We start from the raw sequence: 18,804 nt of genomic DNA, 5'->3' as shown, positions 1-18,804 counted from the left end.
GGCTCAGCAGTTAGGAGAGCTTGTTGTTTTCCCAGAGAACCCACATTTGGTTTCTATGCCCGGCAGTTCACAGCCTTCTGCAGCTTCAGCTCCTTAGGGAACCTCAAACACATGACATATATTCTCTCTCTCTCTCTCTCTCTCTCTCTCTCTCTCTCTCTCTCTCTCTCTCTCTCCCTCTCCCTCTCCCTCTCTCTCTCTCTCACACACACACACACACACATATACAAATAAAAATAATAACATAAATCTTTAAAGTTCTTTCTGTGCTGGGAATGGAACCTTGGGGCTTTAAGCATGCTGGGCCTCAACCCTAAGCCTTAGTTTTTATAATGTTTAAAATATTTTAATTTTTTCACACACATATTCTTACTTGATCTTCAGTTCATTTTGTTTTCATGTGTACACATATACATGTGTGTTCAAGTACATGTGCATCTACGAGTCAAGAGCCAGAGGCCAACTCTGGGTGTCCTCCTCAATTGCTCTTCACCTTGTTTTTTGAAGCAGGGTCTCTCAGTGAACCTGCAGCTTGATAACTCAGCTGGATTCCCTCCTCAGCAAGACCAGCTCGTGTCCTCCCTGCACTGGGGATCCAAATTCAAGTCCTCATGTGTGTGCAGGAAACCAAGCCTTCAGCCCACACACTGGCTTTTCAAAGCACCATCATCCACATTTTCCAGAGAATTAAACTGAGGCTCAGAGGAAGATTTGAAAATCAAGTGTTTAGACTGGTGAGATGGCTCAGCAGATAAAGATACCCGCCTCTGATCCCTGGGACCCATATGTTTTGGGAGAAACCAATTCCAGGAAGTCGTATGCTGATCTACTAGGGTGCCATAGCATACACATGCCCACAGTCATAGATGAACACGACAATCTAGCAAAAGCTTCCCCTCTAGAGCTATGTATATAGTTCTGTGTTTTTCTTCTATACCCAACCTTCCCTTCATAATTTCCCTTGTGTCACCTGTATAAAGCACTATATGTATATACCTTGGCACACTAGGCCCTGCATGGCTAGGCACAGACAACTTCTCTGGCTAGCTATTTCCTCTAGGGGAATACTCCTGATTTCCAAAGGAGGCTAAGTTTCTATAAACATCCTATAGGATTTTCAATTCCAGTAATTTTTCATGTCAAATTCTGTCCTATTCCTGAAACTTGGGCAAATCACCTCCAAGTATTGCAGCAAAACCTATTGAGTTCCTGCTTGGCAGCCATGCAAACGCTGTGGTAACCAACTACAGCCACCCTAGGATGATGGCATCAACAGTAATCACAGAATGACAGATTCCCAAAGAGAGAGAGTATCATTTAGCAGGAAGTGGACCACTAAATCCCACTCATCCCTCCTCCAGCAATGTTTCTTTCCATTGCGGAACCATTAAATTAGCTTCCTTATATAACTTAAAATTCCCTGAGCAGATCTATGAATGTTGAATATCTCCTTATTCCTTATGCTCGTGTGTGTGTGTGTGTGTGTGTGTGTGTGTGTGTGTGTGTGTGTGAGAGAGAGAGAGAGAGAGAGAGAGAGAGAGAGAGACAGACAGACAGACTTTCTCCTTCCTCTGTGATTCCCAGAGAATGAACTCAGTCAGGCTTTGCATGGCAAGTGCTTTATCTGCTCAGCTATTTTGGGGATACACTTTTTTTTGAGACAGGGTCTCATGCTAGAACCCCCAGTGCCGTGAAGAATGATCTAGAACTCCTGACCCTCCTGCCTCTATTTCCCAAGTGCTAAAATTATAAATGTGTGGCTGGCTTGTAGTAACCTTTGTCCTTTCGATACACTTTTACTCATATCTGGTTCAGACATGATCTCTCTAGAAAACTTTTAGAAAACTATTCAGATACTTTAACTCTGTCCTCCACTTTCCTCAAAACCTGGGTCTGCCTCTAGTTGATACTACTTGCAATACACACAGAGTACACTCAAAGGCTAAAAAATAAAAAAAAAAAAAACTTCAAACTGCACACACACACACGCCAATGACTTTTCCTCACTTCGATCATGTAACTTACTTAATATCAGCTGTTTCCTTTCACATTGCTTCTGCGCATACAATACATACACAGAACATGAGTAAGCCATATATGTACGCATTACATAGCGCTTAGAATCACCGCCTGACATATGGCATGCAAATGCACATCTACTTGAATATTTATACAGATTTGCTTTTGCATATTTGTAGGAGCTGCCTCACGGCATACTATTCCATTATTGGGACATACCACAAGTACTTCCGCCCGATTTAGTTACCCCAAACACCAACGCCACCGAGTACGCGGGGCTCCCACATTCCCAAACGCCTTTTCAGTAGTCGGGCGCGGCCCCGCACCGAACGCCCTCCCGGCCTCCCGCCACGCCGGGCGGCGGCCCAGCCCAGCGGGCTCCGGTTTCCCGGAGACTCCCGGCACCTCCCGGCACTCGGCCTGGTGGGCGGGGCTCCGGGGTGGGCAGGACTCGGAGCGGCGGGCGCGGCCACGGCTCCGCCCCTCTCCTCCGGCGGCGCCGGCGGCGGCAGCACTTCCGGGTCGGCGTGGAGGCGGGGCGGAGGCGCCGCGGCTGTTATTGTTCCGAAGGGCTGGGCCGCTGGGATCCGCGCTCGGCGCTGTCAGTTCATCCCGCTGCCCCTCGGCTCTTTCTGCTGGCTCTGACGGCGGCCGACGGCGGGCGGGGCCCGGGTTCGCGGCCAGGCGGCGCCGGTGAGGGCGCGGAGGAGGCGCACAGCGGGAGGAGGAGCCGTGAGCCAGGCACGGAGCGGCCGCGGCCATGGCGTACGCCTATCTCTTCAAGTACATCATCATCGGCGACACAGGTGAGGCCGCCGGCGGGCTGCGGCAGACCGGGGCGGGCAGGCGAGGCAAACGGCGGCGGCGGCGGTGGCGGCGGCGGCGCGGGTCGGGCGGTGCGGCGCCTCCCTTCCTCCCATCCTCCCTCGGTTCCCTGGCCGCCGCTCTATTTCCGCAGTGCTGGCGCTGGTGACGTGGGCGCTGCGAGCGGCCGCGGCCTGGCCGGGCCTTCCCCGCTCCACTCGGGCCCGCTGCAGCCGGGCCTGCGGCAGCCGTTTGCGACTCCCGGAGGATGTGACAGCAGGGCGGCCGTCCCCCGGGTCCCCGCCTTGACTGTCTCCGCGGCCCGAGGAGGCAGAGGGAAGCCGAGCGAATCGGAGCGTGACGGGCCCTGGTCCGGATTTTTGTCCCTGGTCCCACCTCCCCGACCTGCACGCTTCCGCCTAGGCCTGGACAAGGCGCACCCTGAAGTGGGACATCCTGTTAAGGAAAGAAAAATATTTAAAAAAAAATTTTTTTTTTTAAACATTCTCAACTTCCAAGTCAGAATAAGTCAGATCACATGACTTGATGACAGGGCTGTTCCTTTCGAGGTCATTAAAGCACTGTAGAGCCTGGTGACTTTTGCCACGTGTATGCTGGGGTTATTTGATTTGATAGTAATGCAAGGCGGGTCAGTGCTCAGGTTGTGAGCATACTGTGGTATGCTGATTGAAGACTGATTTTTTTTTTTCCAGTTGTGTCAAGTCACAGCTGCTGATTTTCAGGTAACCTCGTGTACATTTGGAGCAAAAATAAATAAATTCCCACTTAAAGATTTGACCCTAATAAGTTTCTCAAGCAAATACACAAGCTCTTTATGGAATACTTTGAATACCTGCTATTTGGGCCTTGCTTCCAATCTAATAATAAACCTAGAGCTTGTTCAGGTGTTAAAACTATTAATACACCAGAGTCTGATTTCCGTGGTGACTGTTGCACAACTCTGGACCCTTTGCACAACTTTGTAAATGTAGAAGCAGCCCTATGATGCAGTAGGTTCTATAAGTAACTGTGGAAGAATGTTGATTGCTGCCTAAAAAAAAACTTGCTGCTGTAAATACAGTTTTTCAGCAGGGTTTTTTTTTTTTTAATGCAAGATACTGGGTAAATGCTGTAAACTGTTTGGAAAGGAGGCATCCGAAACCACTGAGTTACCAAATAAATAAATAAATAAATAAATAAAGAGTTGGAGGTGTCAGATTAAATACCATATGCCTGGGTTTGTGAAACAGAAATGACTGACCACTTAATTGTTTGTCTCAGCAATAGCAAAAATTGGTTTAGAATTTGCAGGCTATCTTGTTTTTATTGGGAATCTACTGTGGATTAATAAAGTAATGTGCAAGGAATAATGGGGCTGCAAACATGAGCAAGCTGGTGCTCTGTTCTTGTGAAATTTGTCCCCATCCAAAAGCAGTTCCTGTGCATTTGAAGGGAAGGCACGCCTTTCTTGGCATTCTGTTCTGACCTAGTTCAGGCACTTGACTGCTTGACACTGGGCTGTAGAGTAGCACTTTGTCCACACTCCAGTTCAACTAGTGTAGTTTAACATCAGTTTAATCTTCCTGAAATATCTGGGTGAAGAGGCAAACTCCTGCCATTCATGCCTTTGCCTTTTTACTTGAGCCTCAATGAAATATAAAGTACCTGCCTGCTCTTGGAGCATTCTTTCCCACTACTTCACCGTCTCTTGCCTGTGATGCCCAGTGGCTAATTTTTGAGGCTTTCCGTGGTCCCTCCTCCCTCTGTTTGGCCTGCCTTCTCTATCACAGTCTTTCCCTATGAAATTTTGTTAGTTTTTTTTGGGGGGGCAGTTTTTTGGGGCAGGGTTTCTCTGTGGCTTTGGAGGCTGTCCTGGAACTAGTTCTTGTAGACCAGGCTAGTTTCAAACTCACAGAGATCCAATTGCCTCTGCCTCCCAAGTGCTGGGATTAAAAGCGTGCGCCACCACTGTCCGACTGAAATTTTGTTAGTCTTCTAATAAAAGCCTTGCCCAGGTCTTCCAGATGCCTTCAAAATCAACACATCTTGTCTCTTATATATGGTGAGAAGTGACTGCTTAGTTTCTGGATTATGTTTCTCAATTTGTATCATCCCCCCCTCCAAGTTAATTCCAGATTGATTTTATTGGTATTTGTACAGGCATCTGAATTTACTTATGTACTTCTTGAGGGTAGAAAAGGTGTGGCTCTGTGCTTTAGGAGGGACCTAGTCAATGGTAGGTCTCATGTATTTGAGTAAATTAACCAGGAGTCAAACAGACCACTCTAGTTCTGTTAATATACAGTAATAATTTCAGGTTTTTTTTTTTTTTTACCCCAATTCTACTACCTTTTTGCCTATTGGTTTTGTTCAAAATCTTCTACCAATATTTTCATTGAGAGTATACTAATAGGTGTAATGTGGTTTCGCTCTTAAAAAAAAAAGTTATTGACTCCATCAGTTTAGATCTGTCTTATTTATTGTGAATGAAGGCAAATACTTATGTATATTCTTCTGTAAAATAATCATTCTTGGGCTTTTTTTCTGAGTCGTATGTGTTTTAAAAATAAGGTTAAGGCCAGTGAAATGACTCAGTGAATAAAGGCAGCTGTCTCCATCACTGACGACCTGAGTTTGATACCTGGGACCCACGTGGTGGAGAGAACTGACTCTCACAAGTTGTCTTCTGACCTCCACTTGCATGCATACACAAATATAAATCGATGAAATATGGAAATAGATGAAGATAAAATGTAAGACGCACTTTGATTTCCCAAAAGAAAGGGCCCCACTGAGCATAGTGTGACTTCTAGAGCTGCTTTCATAGAAGAGAGTTTCTTTTTTAATGTTTGCATGAACAAGGTGCAGTTTTCCTAGTGTAATGCCAAATGCAGCTAAAATGTAGTTTTTATTTTCATTGGTAATATCTTTCTGAGAAATCATTTACAAAACGTGCCATATGTATAAAGTGGAAAGTTTTTGTTTTGAGGAAGTCTGACCTAATAATAATAGTAATAATAATAATAAAAGTAGATAATTATCAGTGGAAAAAACATGTTTCAGAAATCTGGCATCAGAGTTTTTAACCTTATCACCAGTTCCCACCCCCCATCCAGTGCTCAAATGCACAAGCCAGTTGCGTTTACTCCTATCTAGAATTCCCCCTTTTTCTCTTTGCCTAGATTATGTTAATACTTTCTTGTCTGACCAATTCCTTTTCATTTGAAGATAGTGAGAAACAACAGCACTGCTCACTGTTGAATATAGTGGTCTCTTCCCCACCTCCCCCATTCTCTGTTCATCTGTTCTTCCCCGCTGAAGCTTTCATTTTAAATCATCTTTTTTATTAGAAGCCTTTTTTTTTTTTTTACTAGTTTTTAAATAAGTTTGTTTGCCCTGAGGGAGGTGCTGCAGGACCTTCTTTAGGTGACATTTGAGCTGAAATTAAATAATGAGCACAGGTTCACCATATGAGCAAGAGAGAATGTCAACAGTTCAAAAGAATTACATACTTGAAGCATAAGTGCCCTGGTTTAGACATCTGAGAGCTAATCACAAATGGAATCCTCTTTGTCCATGATTTCATTATTTGAACTGTTGAAATTACCAAGTCTTTTCAAATTTTTAAAAAGCGTGTGTGTGTGTGTGTGTGTGTGTGTGTGTGTGTGTGTGTGTGTGTGTGTGTGTGTGTAAACCTGTATATGTCTGATGCCTTCTGAGGCCAGAAGAGGGTGTCAGATCCCTTGGAACTGGAGTTGTGAACTACTGTGTATGGGTGTTTCGAACTGAACCCTTGAACTCTGAAAGAGCAGCAAGTACCTATAACCACTGAGCTCTCTCTCCAAGCCCCAAAATAAGAAGTCTTACAGGGAAGGAAAAAAGCATCATAGCATGAATGTATTTATTAATATGCTCCCACTCTAATAAATTTCTCCCCAAAGTTCCTCATTTATTCCCCACACTCCTTCTTTGACATAAGGATTTGATGACTATGCCTAGGTCAGATAATTGCAAAGTGAAATTACAGATCCTGCACCCCAGAATTCCAAGTCTTATTGGTAAAACTCATTTGGTAATACAAGAAGATTCGGAATCTGTAAGGTTAAGACATCTATATTTGGATAAACACCAGCCAAACACAAGCCAGAGCGTGCCAGGGGCAGCAAGCAGGGAGGCCAGAGAGAAGGGGCTCCCATGTGCCTTGCTGTCTCTTAAAACCCTATCACATGTCATCCTGACCTCACCTTGACCACGACCTGACAGGCATGGTCAGGCACACCTGTAGCCAGCTTCTAGCAGGCGTGGTTTCACTGTCCCCTACAATTTGGAGCATTGGTTCACATGTAAAACCATTGACACCTGGGGATCTGACAGTCACCCTTCTGTAATGAAGTGGGCAGTGAGCTTTCTTTAGTGAGCAGGAAAAGGGGCTAAGAAGGTTAAGTGACCACTGAGGAGTGGTCACCAGCATTAGATTCAGCAGCAGTCAGACTCTTGGCAAAATGGTGTGATGTGAGCACTTTGCACACTGCTGGATTGGGAGGTAAATGCACTGCACCAGGCAAGTCACAGAAATGTAAGCTATGCTTGTATGTCTGCTCTTTGAGGATGCATTTTAAATACATTGCACATATGTAGAAAACGTCCTAAACACTGTTTAACACTTATTTAAACTGGAGAGGTGAGAGTTCAGCTTGTATTGGAAAAGTTGGTATTAGTGAAATGAGGTTTCTATATTGTCTTTTTTGTTTTTGTTGTTGCTTTTGAGACAAGGTCTTGGCTGGCCTATTTTGACCTTAAGCTTGTGGGAGTCCTCCAGCTTCAGTTTCTTGAGTGCTGGAATTATATGCATGTATTACCATGTCCAGCTGTCCTCTAAGTTTTAATATTGTGGTATTTTTTTTATCCTTTAAGTTTTAATATTGTAATATTAGGTGTCCATGTTCTCTGTTCTGCATGCGTACCCCCACCAAGTTTCCATAATGTCTGTCAGTTTTGTTGTATTCAATGTATTTCATGGCATTGAGTGTTTGGGGAAAGTTTCCAATTAGTAATAATCAGTCCTTGAATAAACTTCATGGGCTACTACTATACTACCATGCACAGAGCTTAGCCGTTTCAGTTCTCTGCTCATCCTCACTCAGTCTTGGAGGCTGTGTCCTTTACTGCAGAAGACATGGAGCCTCCTCATCTCTTTTCCTTGATTTCATTCACTTTGCTTATTTACAAGCTTTGAAATATGCTACATTTTAGATGTTTGCCAAGAAGATGCTGGATTCCCTGTGCTGCCACAGTCAGTCACCTTCTTTTAGTTCCTGCGTGTTTCTTATTTAGACCACTTGGGTCTTCTCTTGGGATGATGTTTTACTAGTTCCACAGTGACTTTTTATTCTTTTGGTTTGTTGTTGTTGTTTTATTTTTTAAGACAGGGTTTCTCTGTGGCTTTGCAGCCTGTCCTGGAACTAGCTCCTGTAGACCAGGCTGGCCTTGAACTCATAGAGATCTACCTGCCTCTGGCCTACTAGTTCTGGAATTAAAGGCATGTGCCACCAACGCCCAGCTGATTTTTTATTCTTAAAAATTCTTGTTAGCAGTAGTACTTTTATACCTCTCCTGGTCAGTGGCGGTCCTTTATACTAGTTTTTCTAAACTGACTCTTCTTTTCTTGTTGATAGACTTCTGAATTCTTTTTTAAACACTCCCTAAGGAATACTGAGACCAGGTTTATATGGCCTTTTCTATCACTTTAGCTTTTTTGCACTTTCTAGGTGGTAAATTGTCGTAAAGAATTCTTAACACTTTTTATAGTTTCTATGTAATATCAGCCATGTTGCTTACCCTTAGCCCATGGTTTGGAGTTTTTTTGTTTTTTTTTTTCCTTTACTGCTTATTTATTGAGGTAGGATCTCACTACATAGCCTAAATTGGTCAAATTGTTCTTCTGCTCCAGTTTACTCAGTGCTGGGATTACAGACTCAGCTAGTCCCTGTTTTTGTTTTTCTGTGTGTGGGTGAAGGTGAGGGTGTAATTTCACTAGACTCAAGATAAATGATAAATATTGTTTAATAATAAAGAACCAAGAGAGCATTTCTCTGCCCTTCCTATTGGATCGGCTGACCCAATAGAGAGAATAGGCAACCAAGACCACACCTTAGGCTTCCCTCTTTCCATCCTCCTGAAGCCACACCCAAAGGGGTGTAGCCATCATTACAGGTTTCACAGGCAAGATGCTGCTACAAGTAGGGGATCCTGTTTTGGGGTTTTGTTTTTGTTTTTTGTTTTTTGAGACAGTTTCTCTGTGGCTTGGAGGCTGTCCTGGAACTCGCTCTTGTAGACCAGGCTGGTCTCGAACTCACAGAGATCCACCTGCCTCTGCCTCCCAAGTGCTGGGATTAAAGGCATGCACCACCAACACCAGCTTGTTATTTGTTTTTATAGTCAGATTTCACATAGCCCAAGCAGACCTTTGTTGGTGTGGGGAAGGATGATGTTGAAAAGATCCTCTTGCTCCCACCTTCCGAGTATGGGATTACAGGCCAAGGATCATTTGGCCCAGCCTGAGGGTTTTTTTTTTTTTTTTTTTTTTTTTTTGGTTATGGTCTCCGTTTTGTAATAAGTTGGCCTCAACTTCAGATCCTTCTGCCTCTGTCTCCTGAATGTTGGAATTACTACCTTGTACCATTGAGTCTGTTATCTTTTAATACTTCAACACATTGGTTTGGTTTCTATTTTACAGATGAAGAAAAGCAAGCTATGTTTTTTTGGTTTGTTGGTTTGTTTGTTTTGTTTTGTTTTGTTTTTTTCTGAGACAGGGTTTCTCTGTGGCTTTTGAAGCTGTCCTGGAACTTGCTCTGTAGACCAGGCTGACCTTGAACTCAGAGACTTGCCTGTCTCTGCCTCCTGAGTGCTGGGGTTAAAGGTGTGAACTACCAGTGCCCAGTAAGCTAGTTGTTTAGAAAGAATTATTTTTAGTATGTTGTGGAACAAAGACTTTGGGTTGTCTACTATGTATACTGTGGTGACCTGGCTTCATTCCGTTTGACATCCCTATCCTACCTCAGTTTTACCTTTTGTTTTTTTGGTTTTTTTTTTTTTTTTTTTTTTTTTGAGATAAGGTCTCACTATGTGGCCTGTCTGACCTGACCTGGGACTTGCTGTATAGACCAGGCTAGCCTCAAACTCACAGAGATTGCCTGCCTCTGCTTCCTAGGTGATAGTGTTAAAGGGGTGTGCCACTATGCAAGACCCCTCAGTTTTGCTTTTATTATTAGCTATGATAAAGCTTAGATTTCTCCCAATTATCTTAAATATTCTCATCTTCAGGTATAGCTAGCTGAGACCAAATTGGGAGAGACAGTGAAAATGAATATGGATGGCTGTGTCATTGCAGCCAACTCCTTGAAGGCAAGATGGTACCTGGCGCAGTCAGTACTGTCGTGAGTGATAAATGTGCGATATGTAGGTTTTGCTGGGCAGGCAGCATGACATTTACCAAATTATTTTTCATTTCTAGAAATAGTAAAGGGCAAATAAAGAAATTGGTGTTTTATGTAAATGAGAGTTATGGGATATATTAATTTTCTGTTCTTACTGTAATAAGCCACCAGAAAATTAGCAGCTCAAACAAAACAAATTTATCTTAGCATTTTACAGTTTAGATGTATGTGTCTGTTTTGGCAGAAGTCAAGTCTTTGGCAAGGCTGGGTTCTTTTCTGGGGAGTCCTCATCATTCAGGTTGTTGGCAGAACTTAGTTCAAATAGCTTTAGCTATAGGGCTCCTATCCCTGTCTCCTTGCTAGCTGTCATTTAAGGGCTTTTCCCAACTTTTCATATCCATATATACATAATAGCCACACATGCACTAGCAGAGCGACACAGAGCATTGGTTCTTCTTTCTCTTCAAGGGTAGGGACAGACAGTTGTCTACATTTTTCTTGTGTCCTGGTAACAGCCCTGGCTGTCCTAGAACTCATCTTGTATACTAGGCTGGCCTTGAACTCACAGAGATCCACCTGCCTCTGCCTCCCTAGTGCTGCAATTAAAGGTATGTGCTACCAGGCATGGTGGGCTGTGTCCAGGCATGCCTGGGCTGTGTCTTTCTAAAACTTCCTGTCATCCCATCTCTGGGATGTCTCCACTTTTAAAGATGCATGTAATTAGATTGGGTTCAACTGGATAACCAAAGTAACCCTTCCTTCTCCAGGTCTTGATTTTTATTTTCGTTGGTTGGTTGTTTCTTTCTAGGTCTCATTATGTAGTCAAGGCTGATCTTTAGCTTGCAGAGCCCCCTTCAGCCTCTCAAGTGCTGGACTTGCATGGACTTACCACCATATCCAGCTGCTATAACTGGTTGTATAAGGCAGTCTCTCTGCTGTTATAACTCATTGTATCTGAACAATAACATCCACCGAGAGACTATTTTTTTTAGTTGGGGAATGGGAAACTGTCATAACACAATGATGCTCGTAACTGACTAAGCTGGATTTTAAATCTGGGTTTTTCTGATTTCAAAGTCTGTCCTTTCCCCTGTATTGTACACATTCTTTTAATTCTCCAAAGCACCTTGTCAAATTGCTCTCTATGTGTTTGCAGCTCTCTTGGTTTGTTGAGTTGCTGTTGAGTGCTACAAAGTCCTTTAGTCGCTTTCTTTAAAGAAATTGTAAGTGCACTCATACAATTAGGGCAGGGTCAGATCTATCCAAAGTTAAGACCAGTACTTAATTTATTTTAATACCATACTTTTCTTTGTGTCCTGCTTGATCAGTTTGAACAGCATTCTGTCAGCAGTCAAGATAAGGGCAGTTTCTTTACCTAGTAGCTAACTTTTCTGAAATGAGAGCAAACTCCATATGGAGGTTCTTTGATGCCTGTCATCCTCTCTTAAAGTAAATTGGTGCTGCCAGGGGCAGACGTGTCTCACTGTCATGAAAAGCCTTATGTTATTAAAACATCAAAATGCCATATTCTGTAGGTTTCCATCTATCTATTTAAAATATCTCAGATTGACCTTGAAAACACAATTAACATGACTAAGTTTTTTATAGATGGCTAACTACTAACCTGTATTTCTTTATTCTAAATAGCTTTCAAGGATTAGAACTTCACATTTTTAGATGAGCTACATAAGTACAATACCTGAAACAAGACATAGCTATAGTTTAAAGATAGCGTCAATAATCTACCCTTTTATCATTATTTTTGTATCTTCCCTTTTTCCTTTCAGAAAGGGATCCCAGAATCTAATCTTTTGATTAGTTTCTTCCCTGACCATGACCAATAAATAACAACTTGCAACTAACACCCCCCCCCAAACAATGACAAACATCTATAACCCAGCAAAGACCAAAAACCATCCACCCCACTTCTTGGGAATGTGGGCATATGTTCTTAAAATTACTTCTTGCTGTCTGTGGGCATCTTTAGGGGACTCTGAGAAAATTGGGATATAATGGTCAAGTCCTGGGAGAGCTAGCGGTTGTCTAGTCTTAATTTGATGGAAAAGTGCAAGCTTATCTGAAGTCCTGACTGGAGTAGTTTATGAGGCTGAACCATCTTAGCTAACCTGAGCTAGTTATCCTGAGCAGTTTGTAGTCCAAAGATTATCTTTGTGTAGTATTTGACTGTTACCACAATCCAGGTGGATTCATTGTTGTAGGGCCCCAATATCCTTTTTGGAGACTTCAAAGTTTGCTGTTAGGAATGGTCATAGTTCACTGCAGAAAACTTAAAACATTTTAAACGTCATATGCAGCAGATATTGGAGAAGTTAAAAGACCACAATCAATTAAATACATCTGTGGTAAACAAACTTAATGCTTAGTTACCTGCTTCAAACTCAAGCCCATAGTCATGTACAGGAAGCTAGATGGAGCTTATTTCTAAAATTAGTACTCTATATGACCATTAATATTACAACAGAAGGTTTATATATATACACACAAAAATATCTTAAAATTTTAGAGATAATATTTATACCTTAAGAAAAGTTTTAAAGAATCAAAATAAAACCAAAGAATTATGAGATTAATGGCAGTAATAGTCCCTAATTTTGGTTTTTCTTTTGTTTATACCAGGTGATTCTTCTGACATGAGAGGAGAGATTTTTGGTTTTCCTTTTAACAAATATGCTTGGGTTTAGAGAAGGAGAGAGCCACACTCCAATTCCAAAGCCAGCTTTAATTTTTAATTGAATTGGGACTACAGAAAGACCCATTTGCATTATATGTCTGTAGAGAACAGTGGAAACAAACATTTGGGAATATTTATGAGATTTTTATCCTATTGGAAATGTATTATACCATTAGGCTAATTTACTTTTTCTCTTACGTTTTTTTCAGGATGATTCATCCTTCTTATTTATCCAGTGGTCTTCAGATTCCTTGGTTGTTTTGTTTGTTTGTTTGGTTTGATTTGGTTTGGTTTTTCGAGACAGGGTTTCTCTGTGGCTTTGGAGGCTGTCCTGTAACTAGCTGTTGTAGACCAGGCTGGTCTCGAACTCACAGAAATCTGCCTGCCTCTGCCTCCCGAGTGCTGGGATTAAAGGCATGCACCACCACCGCCTGGCTCAGATTCCTTAGTTGGATGCTTTTATTCTCCTGGAAAGACAAAACAAAACCTTATCCCAACCTTAGCTTTGGAGAGTTTCACTTCTTGGCAGGTTGAATGTCCACGCTGTTGATGAACTGTTACCTCTCGTAATCAAAAGGTCTCTTGTTCAAATCTAATGTTTATCGATCTCGATGGTTTCCATAGCTTTTCTTCTCCTGTGCAAACAAATCAAAACCTCTTCCCCAATGTAACACATATCCTGGTTTCCATTCTGAGGTCAGTACATCTTTAAAGTATGCAGACTGATTTAACTCAGCATTTTGTTTTTTGGTTTTTCTCTCTCTCTCTACTATCCAATGTCTCTCTACAGCTGCTGTTCCTTTCTTATTAACACTAAAAAATTTAAAGTCAACAAATCACTGTGCAATCAATCTCTGTGGGTCTTTATTACCCCCTTTCTGTTTATTAAGCATATCTTTTAAAGTGGGATTAGATCTTTCTATAACTGCTTGTCCTGTAAGATTGTGTGGTATAACTGTAATATGCTTTATGTTGTAATATGCAAAAAAAAAGTTTCATTTTACTAGAGACATATGCTGGACCACTGTCAGTCTTAATTTGTACAAGTATTCCCATAGTGGCCATAACTTATAAATATGTGGTTACAAAGTCAGCCTTCTCCCAACTCAAAGCAGTTGCCCATTGACATTCTGAATATGTATTTATGGTATGGTGCACATACTTTAATTTTCCAAACTCCATAAAATGAAACATCCATTTACCAAATTTCATTTCTTTTTTTTTTTAAAGATTTTATTTATTTCTTATGTATACAACAGTCTGCTTCCATGTATATCTGCACACCAGAAAAGGGCACCAGATCTCATAACAGATGGTTGTGAGCCACCATGTGGTTGCTGGGAATTGAACTCAGGACCTCTGGAAGAGCAGTCAGTGCTCTTAACCTGAGCCATCTCTCCAACCCAAATTTCATTTCTTTGAGTACCCTTTGGAATACTGCCTGCAGGTAATGGACTTGGTTATATGAAGAACGAGTAGGACATTTCCTTATAATTTCCTTGGTTTGTTGCCAAGTGATGAAAAACCCTTATACTAACCTGTTTCTTTTGAAATTCTGAGACCTCTAGCACACGGTTCCTACCAATAGCTGATCAACTTAATCATTACCTTGTGCTACAGAGTAGATCAGTATGGGATCTGATATGCGTTATATATGGGGGTGGTTTCTATTTCTGATTATTTCTTGGAATTGAATAAATGACAATTAATTCAGTTAATTCTGAATCATCTATAACAAGTTCAGCAGCTTCAGTATGCAAAAAAAAAAAAAAACTTTCTAAATTTTGAGAATCAATAACTACATTAAGAGGTTCTGGAAAATCTAATAATACCATGAAAGTAGCATATAATTCTGACTTTTGAATGTAATCATACAGGCATTGAACCACTTTACTTAAATTTCCTGAATTACAACCTGGTTTTCCTGATTTCCATCAGTATAGAATATAGGACCTCCAGAAATTGGTGTGCTACACAATGTGAGGAAGAACCCAATTAGTTTTTTTTTTTTTTTAAATAAACTGACGTCTTTTGTTTTGGGGATATTTGTTTTAATCTCTCCCAAGAAATTATTGCAAACTCTTTGCCATTGTTCATTTTTTTGTCCATAATGAGGCAATTTCAGCATTAGTACCACAATTTCTGCTGGGTCTATTTCTGTTCATTGACAAAGTCTCAATTTTCTTTTCAGAATCAATTCAGAAACTTTTTAGACATAGGTCTTTAATTTTTTACTCTGTGTTGCAAAAATATCCATTCTAAAGTATTATCTGCTCTCTACATAAAAATTCCTGTAGGAGAAAGCATAGAACATAGTAGAACTTGGATACAGTCAGGCTCTGGATCCAAGTGATCCACTGTACAGCCTGTAGTTTCTTTTTTACCAAAGCCAATTCTCTCTCAACCCCAGCTAATAATTTTCTTGAACTATTTAAGTCCTTATAAACTTGTAAGGTTTGAAGTAATTTCGCTCTCAAGTTGTTAATCCAGTTGTGAACTGTAGCCACTTAATGATTCTCAAAACTGCTGTGAGATATTAAGTGGCTACAGTTTTTGAGAATCATTATTAAGAGTTCCTAATTGATCTCTCCTGATTTGTACTTTCTGTGGTTGACTTTTTTATAAACCTATTTTATATTCTAAATAATTAATAGGGTCTCATCTTTGTATTTTTTTTCAGGAGCAATTCGTAATCCCCAAAAGGCAAAATTTTCCTTTCTTTATTAATTTTTCTTAAGTTATCTGCCTCTGAATCAGCTAGTAAGATATAATCCATATAATGGTAAATTATAGATTGAGAGAACTGTTTATGAATTATTTCCAGTGGCTATGTACTAAATACTGAGACAAGGGGGGGGGCTGTTTAACATCCCTTGTGGAAGAATTTTCCACTGATACCTTTGAGTTATAATAATTCCCAAATTATTGTAGGTAGGACTCTGAAGGCAAAATTTTCTCTATTCTGTTCTTGTAAAGGTATAATTAAAAAAAGCAGTCTTTTGGTTTTTCGAGATAGGGTTTCTCTGTGTAGCTTTGGAGCCTATCCTGGCACTCACTCTGGAGACCTGGCTGGCCTTGAACTCACAGAGATCGCTTGCCTCTGCCTCCCAAGTGCTGGGATTAAAGGTGTGTGCCACCAACACCCGGCTAAAAGCAGTCTTTTAAATCAATCACTATAATAGACCATCCTTTAGGTAATAGAGAAGTTAGGGCATTACAGGCTGTAAAGAGCCTATTGGCTGAATCACCTAATTTATGGCTCTTAAAGCTGTTAACATTCTCCATTTTCCAGATTTCTTTTTAATGACCAATACAGGGGAATTCCAAGGACTAGTTGAGCATTTAGCTATTCATGTACCACTGTTCTAGTGCCTATAATTTTTCAAACATAACAATGTCAAAGGCTATTGTTCCAACCCATCCCCACCCCCCTTTTAAACATAATTCGGCATTTAAAAATTTCCAAGTGTCTTAGCAGACGCTGACAGCATAGGCAGAGCTGTGCAGGGTGATCAGTTGCAGTGATGATGTTTGACCACCTCACAGAGCGGTCACAGAGAGTATCCTGAGCCTTGCTAATTGCACACTTGGGCTGGGGGCCACTGTGGCAGGGTGAGTTGTATGTAGAGCTAATAGAAGGAAACTAGTAGGAGAAATCTGTGTGGCTGGACACAGCCTGGCTTGCTGTTGGTACATGAATAGCTAAATGTTCAACTAGTCCCTGGAATATTATCAGCTTGCTAGTACCAAGGGGTAGAGCACAGCATGGGAGAAAACAAAGCTACCTGCTGGGAGCATCGATGGGGGTGGCTGACAGGGAGTGTTCTCCACTGGCATTGCTGTGCTGCAAGGCTGGAGGCTGGGCAGAAGACATCTGCTCATGCAGAGGTGGGACTGAGGGGAGACTGATGTGGTAGTGTATTGGGCAGCAGGGCCAACAGCCAGCTGGGCCGAGGGGGAGAAGAATGCTGCTGCTATGGAACCTTTGCTGCCTAGTGTGTGATAGGACCCAGATTTGGTCAGCAGATGAACCAGTTACCTAAATTGTTCCAGTACAATAAAAACTTAGGAGTCAGAAATTGAGATAAAGACCTAATAAATCCAAGGAGCTGCAGAGAGTCAATTGGCTGACCCTCTCCATGATTTTCCCCATCCACCATGCCCAGAAACCCCTGTGTTCTCTCTGTGTCCCTCTAGCTGACCTCAGTCTTCCAAAAACTCTATGACTAATCCTAATCAGCTATTCACAGACTCCATCCTTTAATTCAAGATGGCTTTATCAGCACAGTTGAATGGCTTTATGCAACACTTAGGACTTTTGTCACTTAGACCAGGTTATGTAGACGTCCATACTGATTCTTTAGTGTTCAAGACAAATTTTGTAGCCCAGTATCTGCTCACTTTTTATACATGTTCTGTGAGTGTGTGCAGGTGTGTTCTTGAGCGTGGTGGATTCAAATTTCCATGCATGTACATCTGCCATTTTTTTCTGTGGGTTTAAAGAAAAGATGCTTATGGATCTCCTCTTGTGACCCAGGGGTTTTTCTAGTAATCCTGGCAGGTTGGTTCTTCGTCTCTTTACTTTAAGGCTAATGTATAAGGTACACATAGGCTCTGGGACCCTGCATATTTACTTCCTTGTCAGCAAACTTTCCTGTTTGACACTACTTTTGAAAATTAACTTTTGGCTACTAATTTCTTAATATATACCCCCCTCTTCTGGCAATTAGTATTATTTGTTAATAAGCATGACAGGTAGAATTGAGGCCTCTTTATATACCCTAAGCCCTTTGTCTTTTCCTTGTAGAGGCAGTCCCTTGAGGTATCGTTGTAGTGTTCATTATCCCTGTGAAAGTTTAGCATGTTTGTATGTATGTCTACATCTGTAAGAGTATGTAGTTGTTTTGCTTTTTTTCTCAACTTTGTATTAACACAGTGTTGCCTTTCTTGCTCTGAAGCTTTTTTGTTCAGTATAATTTTGAGGGATTTACCTGCATTAATGTGTCTTGCCCTGTTACATCAGTATGATTGCTTGAATGATTTAATTTTAATTAAATTTATTGTCCAATATGCCACAGTTTTGCTCTTCTTTCATGCATGGCTAATTGTTATTTTTATCATAAAGGACAATGCTGCCTGGATATTCCTTGTTTCTGTCCTCTTGCAGCATGTGGTAGGGTTCCAAAAGCAGCCCTTGCAAGGAAAGTGTGAGCTGAAGGAATGTCCTCTTTAGCTTTATTCAGCCTGTCTAAATCACTTACCAAACTGTTATCAGTTGATGTCTTTCCACTGACTAACACCATTTTTATTTTTTGCAATGTAGCCTAAGTTTACCTCTGAAGAAGAATCCTTCCAGATGATAGCATAACAGGAGTGCATCAACAGGCCTGGCAGGGTCAATTTTTTTTTTTTTTTTTTTTTTTAATTATGAAACAGAAAAGTTCTCTGTGTAGCCCTGGCTGTCCTGAAAATCACTCTTGTAGATCAGGCTGGCCTTGAACTCAGATATATGTCTGCCTCTGCTTCCTGACTGCTAGGATTAAAGGCATGTGTCACTGTCGTGTGGCAAGCAGAGTTTTTGTTTTTGGTTTTTTTTTAAATTAATTCAAGTTAGGGAACAAGCTTGTTTCACATGTAAGTCCCTTCTCCCTCTCCCTCCCTTCACCCCTATCCCTCCTCCCCCACCTCCATCCTACCCACCACTCCCCAGGCAGGGTAGGGCCCTCAAAGGGGGCTCTGCAAAGTCCACCAAATCTTCCTGTGCTGGGCCTGGGTCCTTCCCCATGTGTCCAGGGCCAGAGTGTATCCCTTCAAGCAGGGTTATTTTTAAAGCATATTTTTTTTAAAAGTAGT

General features: G+C 41.5%; 1 protein-coding gene across 1 annotated transcript in view; it reads left to right on the top strand.

Annotated features, from left to right (window-relative positions):
* Positions 1-2,548: 2,548 nt before the first annotated feature.
* Rab2a (RAB2A, member RAS oncogene family) overlaps positions 2,549-18,804 on the top strand; it is a 68,522-nt gene continuing 52,266 nt past the window's right edge. The window contains exon 1 of the mRNA XM_027398893.2: positions 2,549-2,825. Within this exon, the coding sequence (XP_027254694.1) occupies positions 2,780-2,825 (46 nt within the window). The 5' untranslated portion in view covers positions 2,549-2,779. The remainder of the gene's footprint in view (positions 2,826-18,804) is intronic.

This window comes from Cricetulus griseus, chromosome 2 (assembly GCF_003668045.3).
Source record: "Cricetulus griseus strain 17A/GY chromosome 2, alternate assembly CriGri-PICRH-1.0, whole genome shotgun sequence".
Lineage (NCBI taxonomy): Eukaryota > Metazoa > Chordata > Mammalia > Rodentia > Cricetidae > Cricetulus > Cricetulus griseus.
This window is presented reverse-complemented; position numbering and strand designations above follow the sequence as displayed.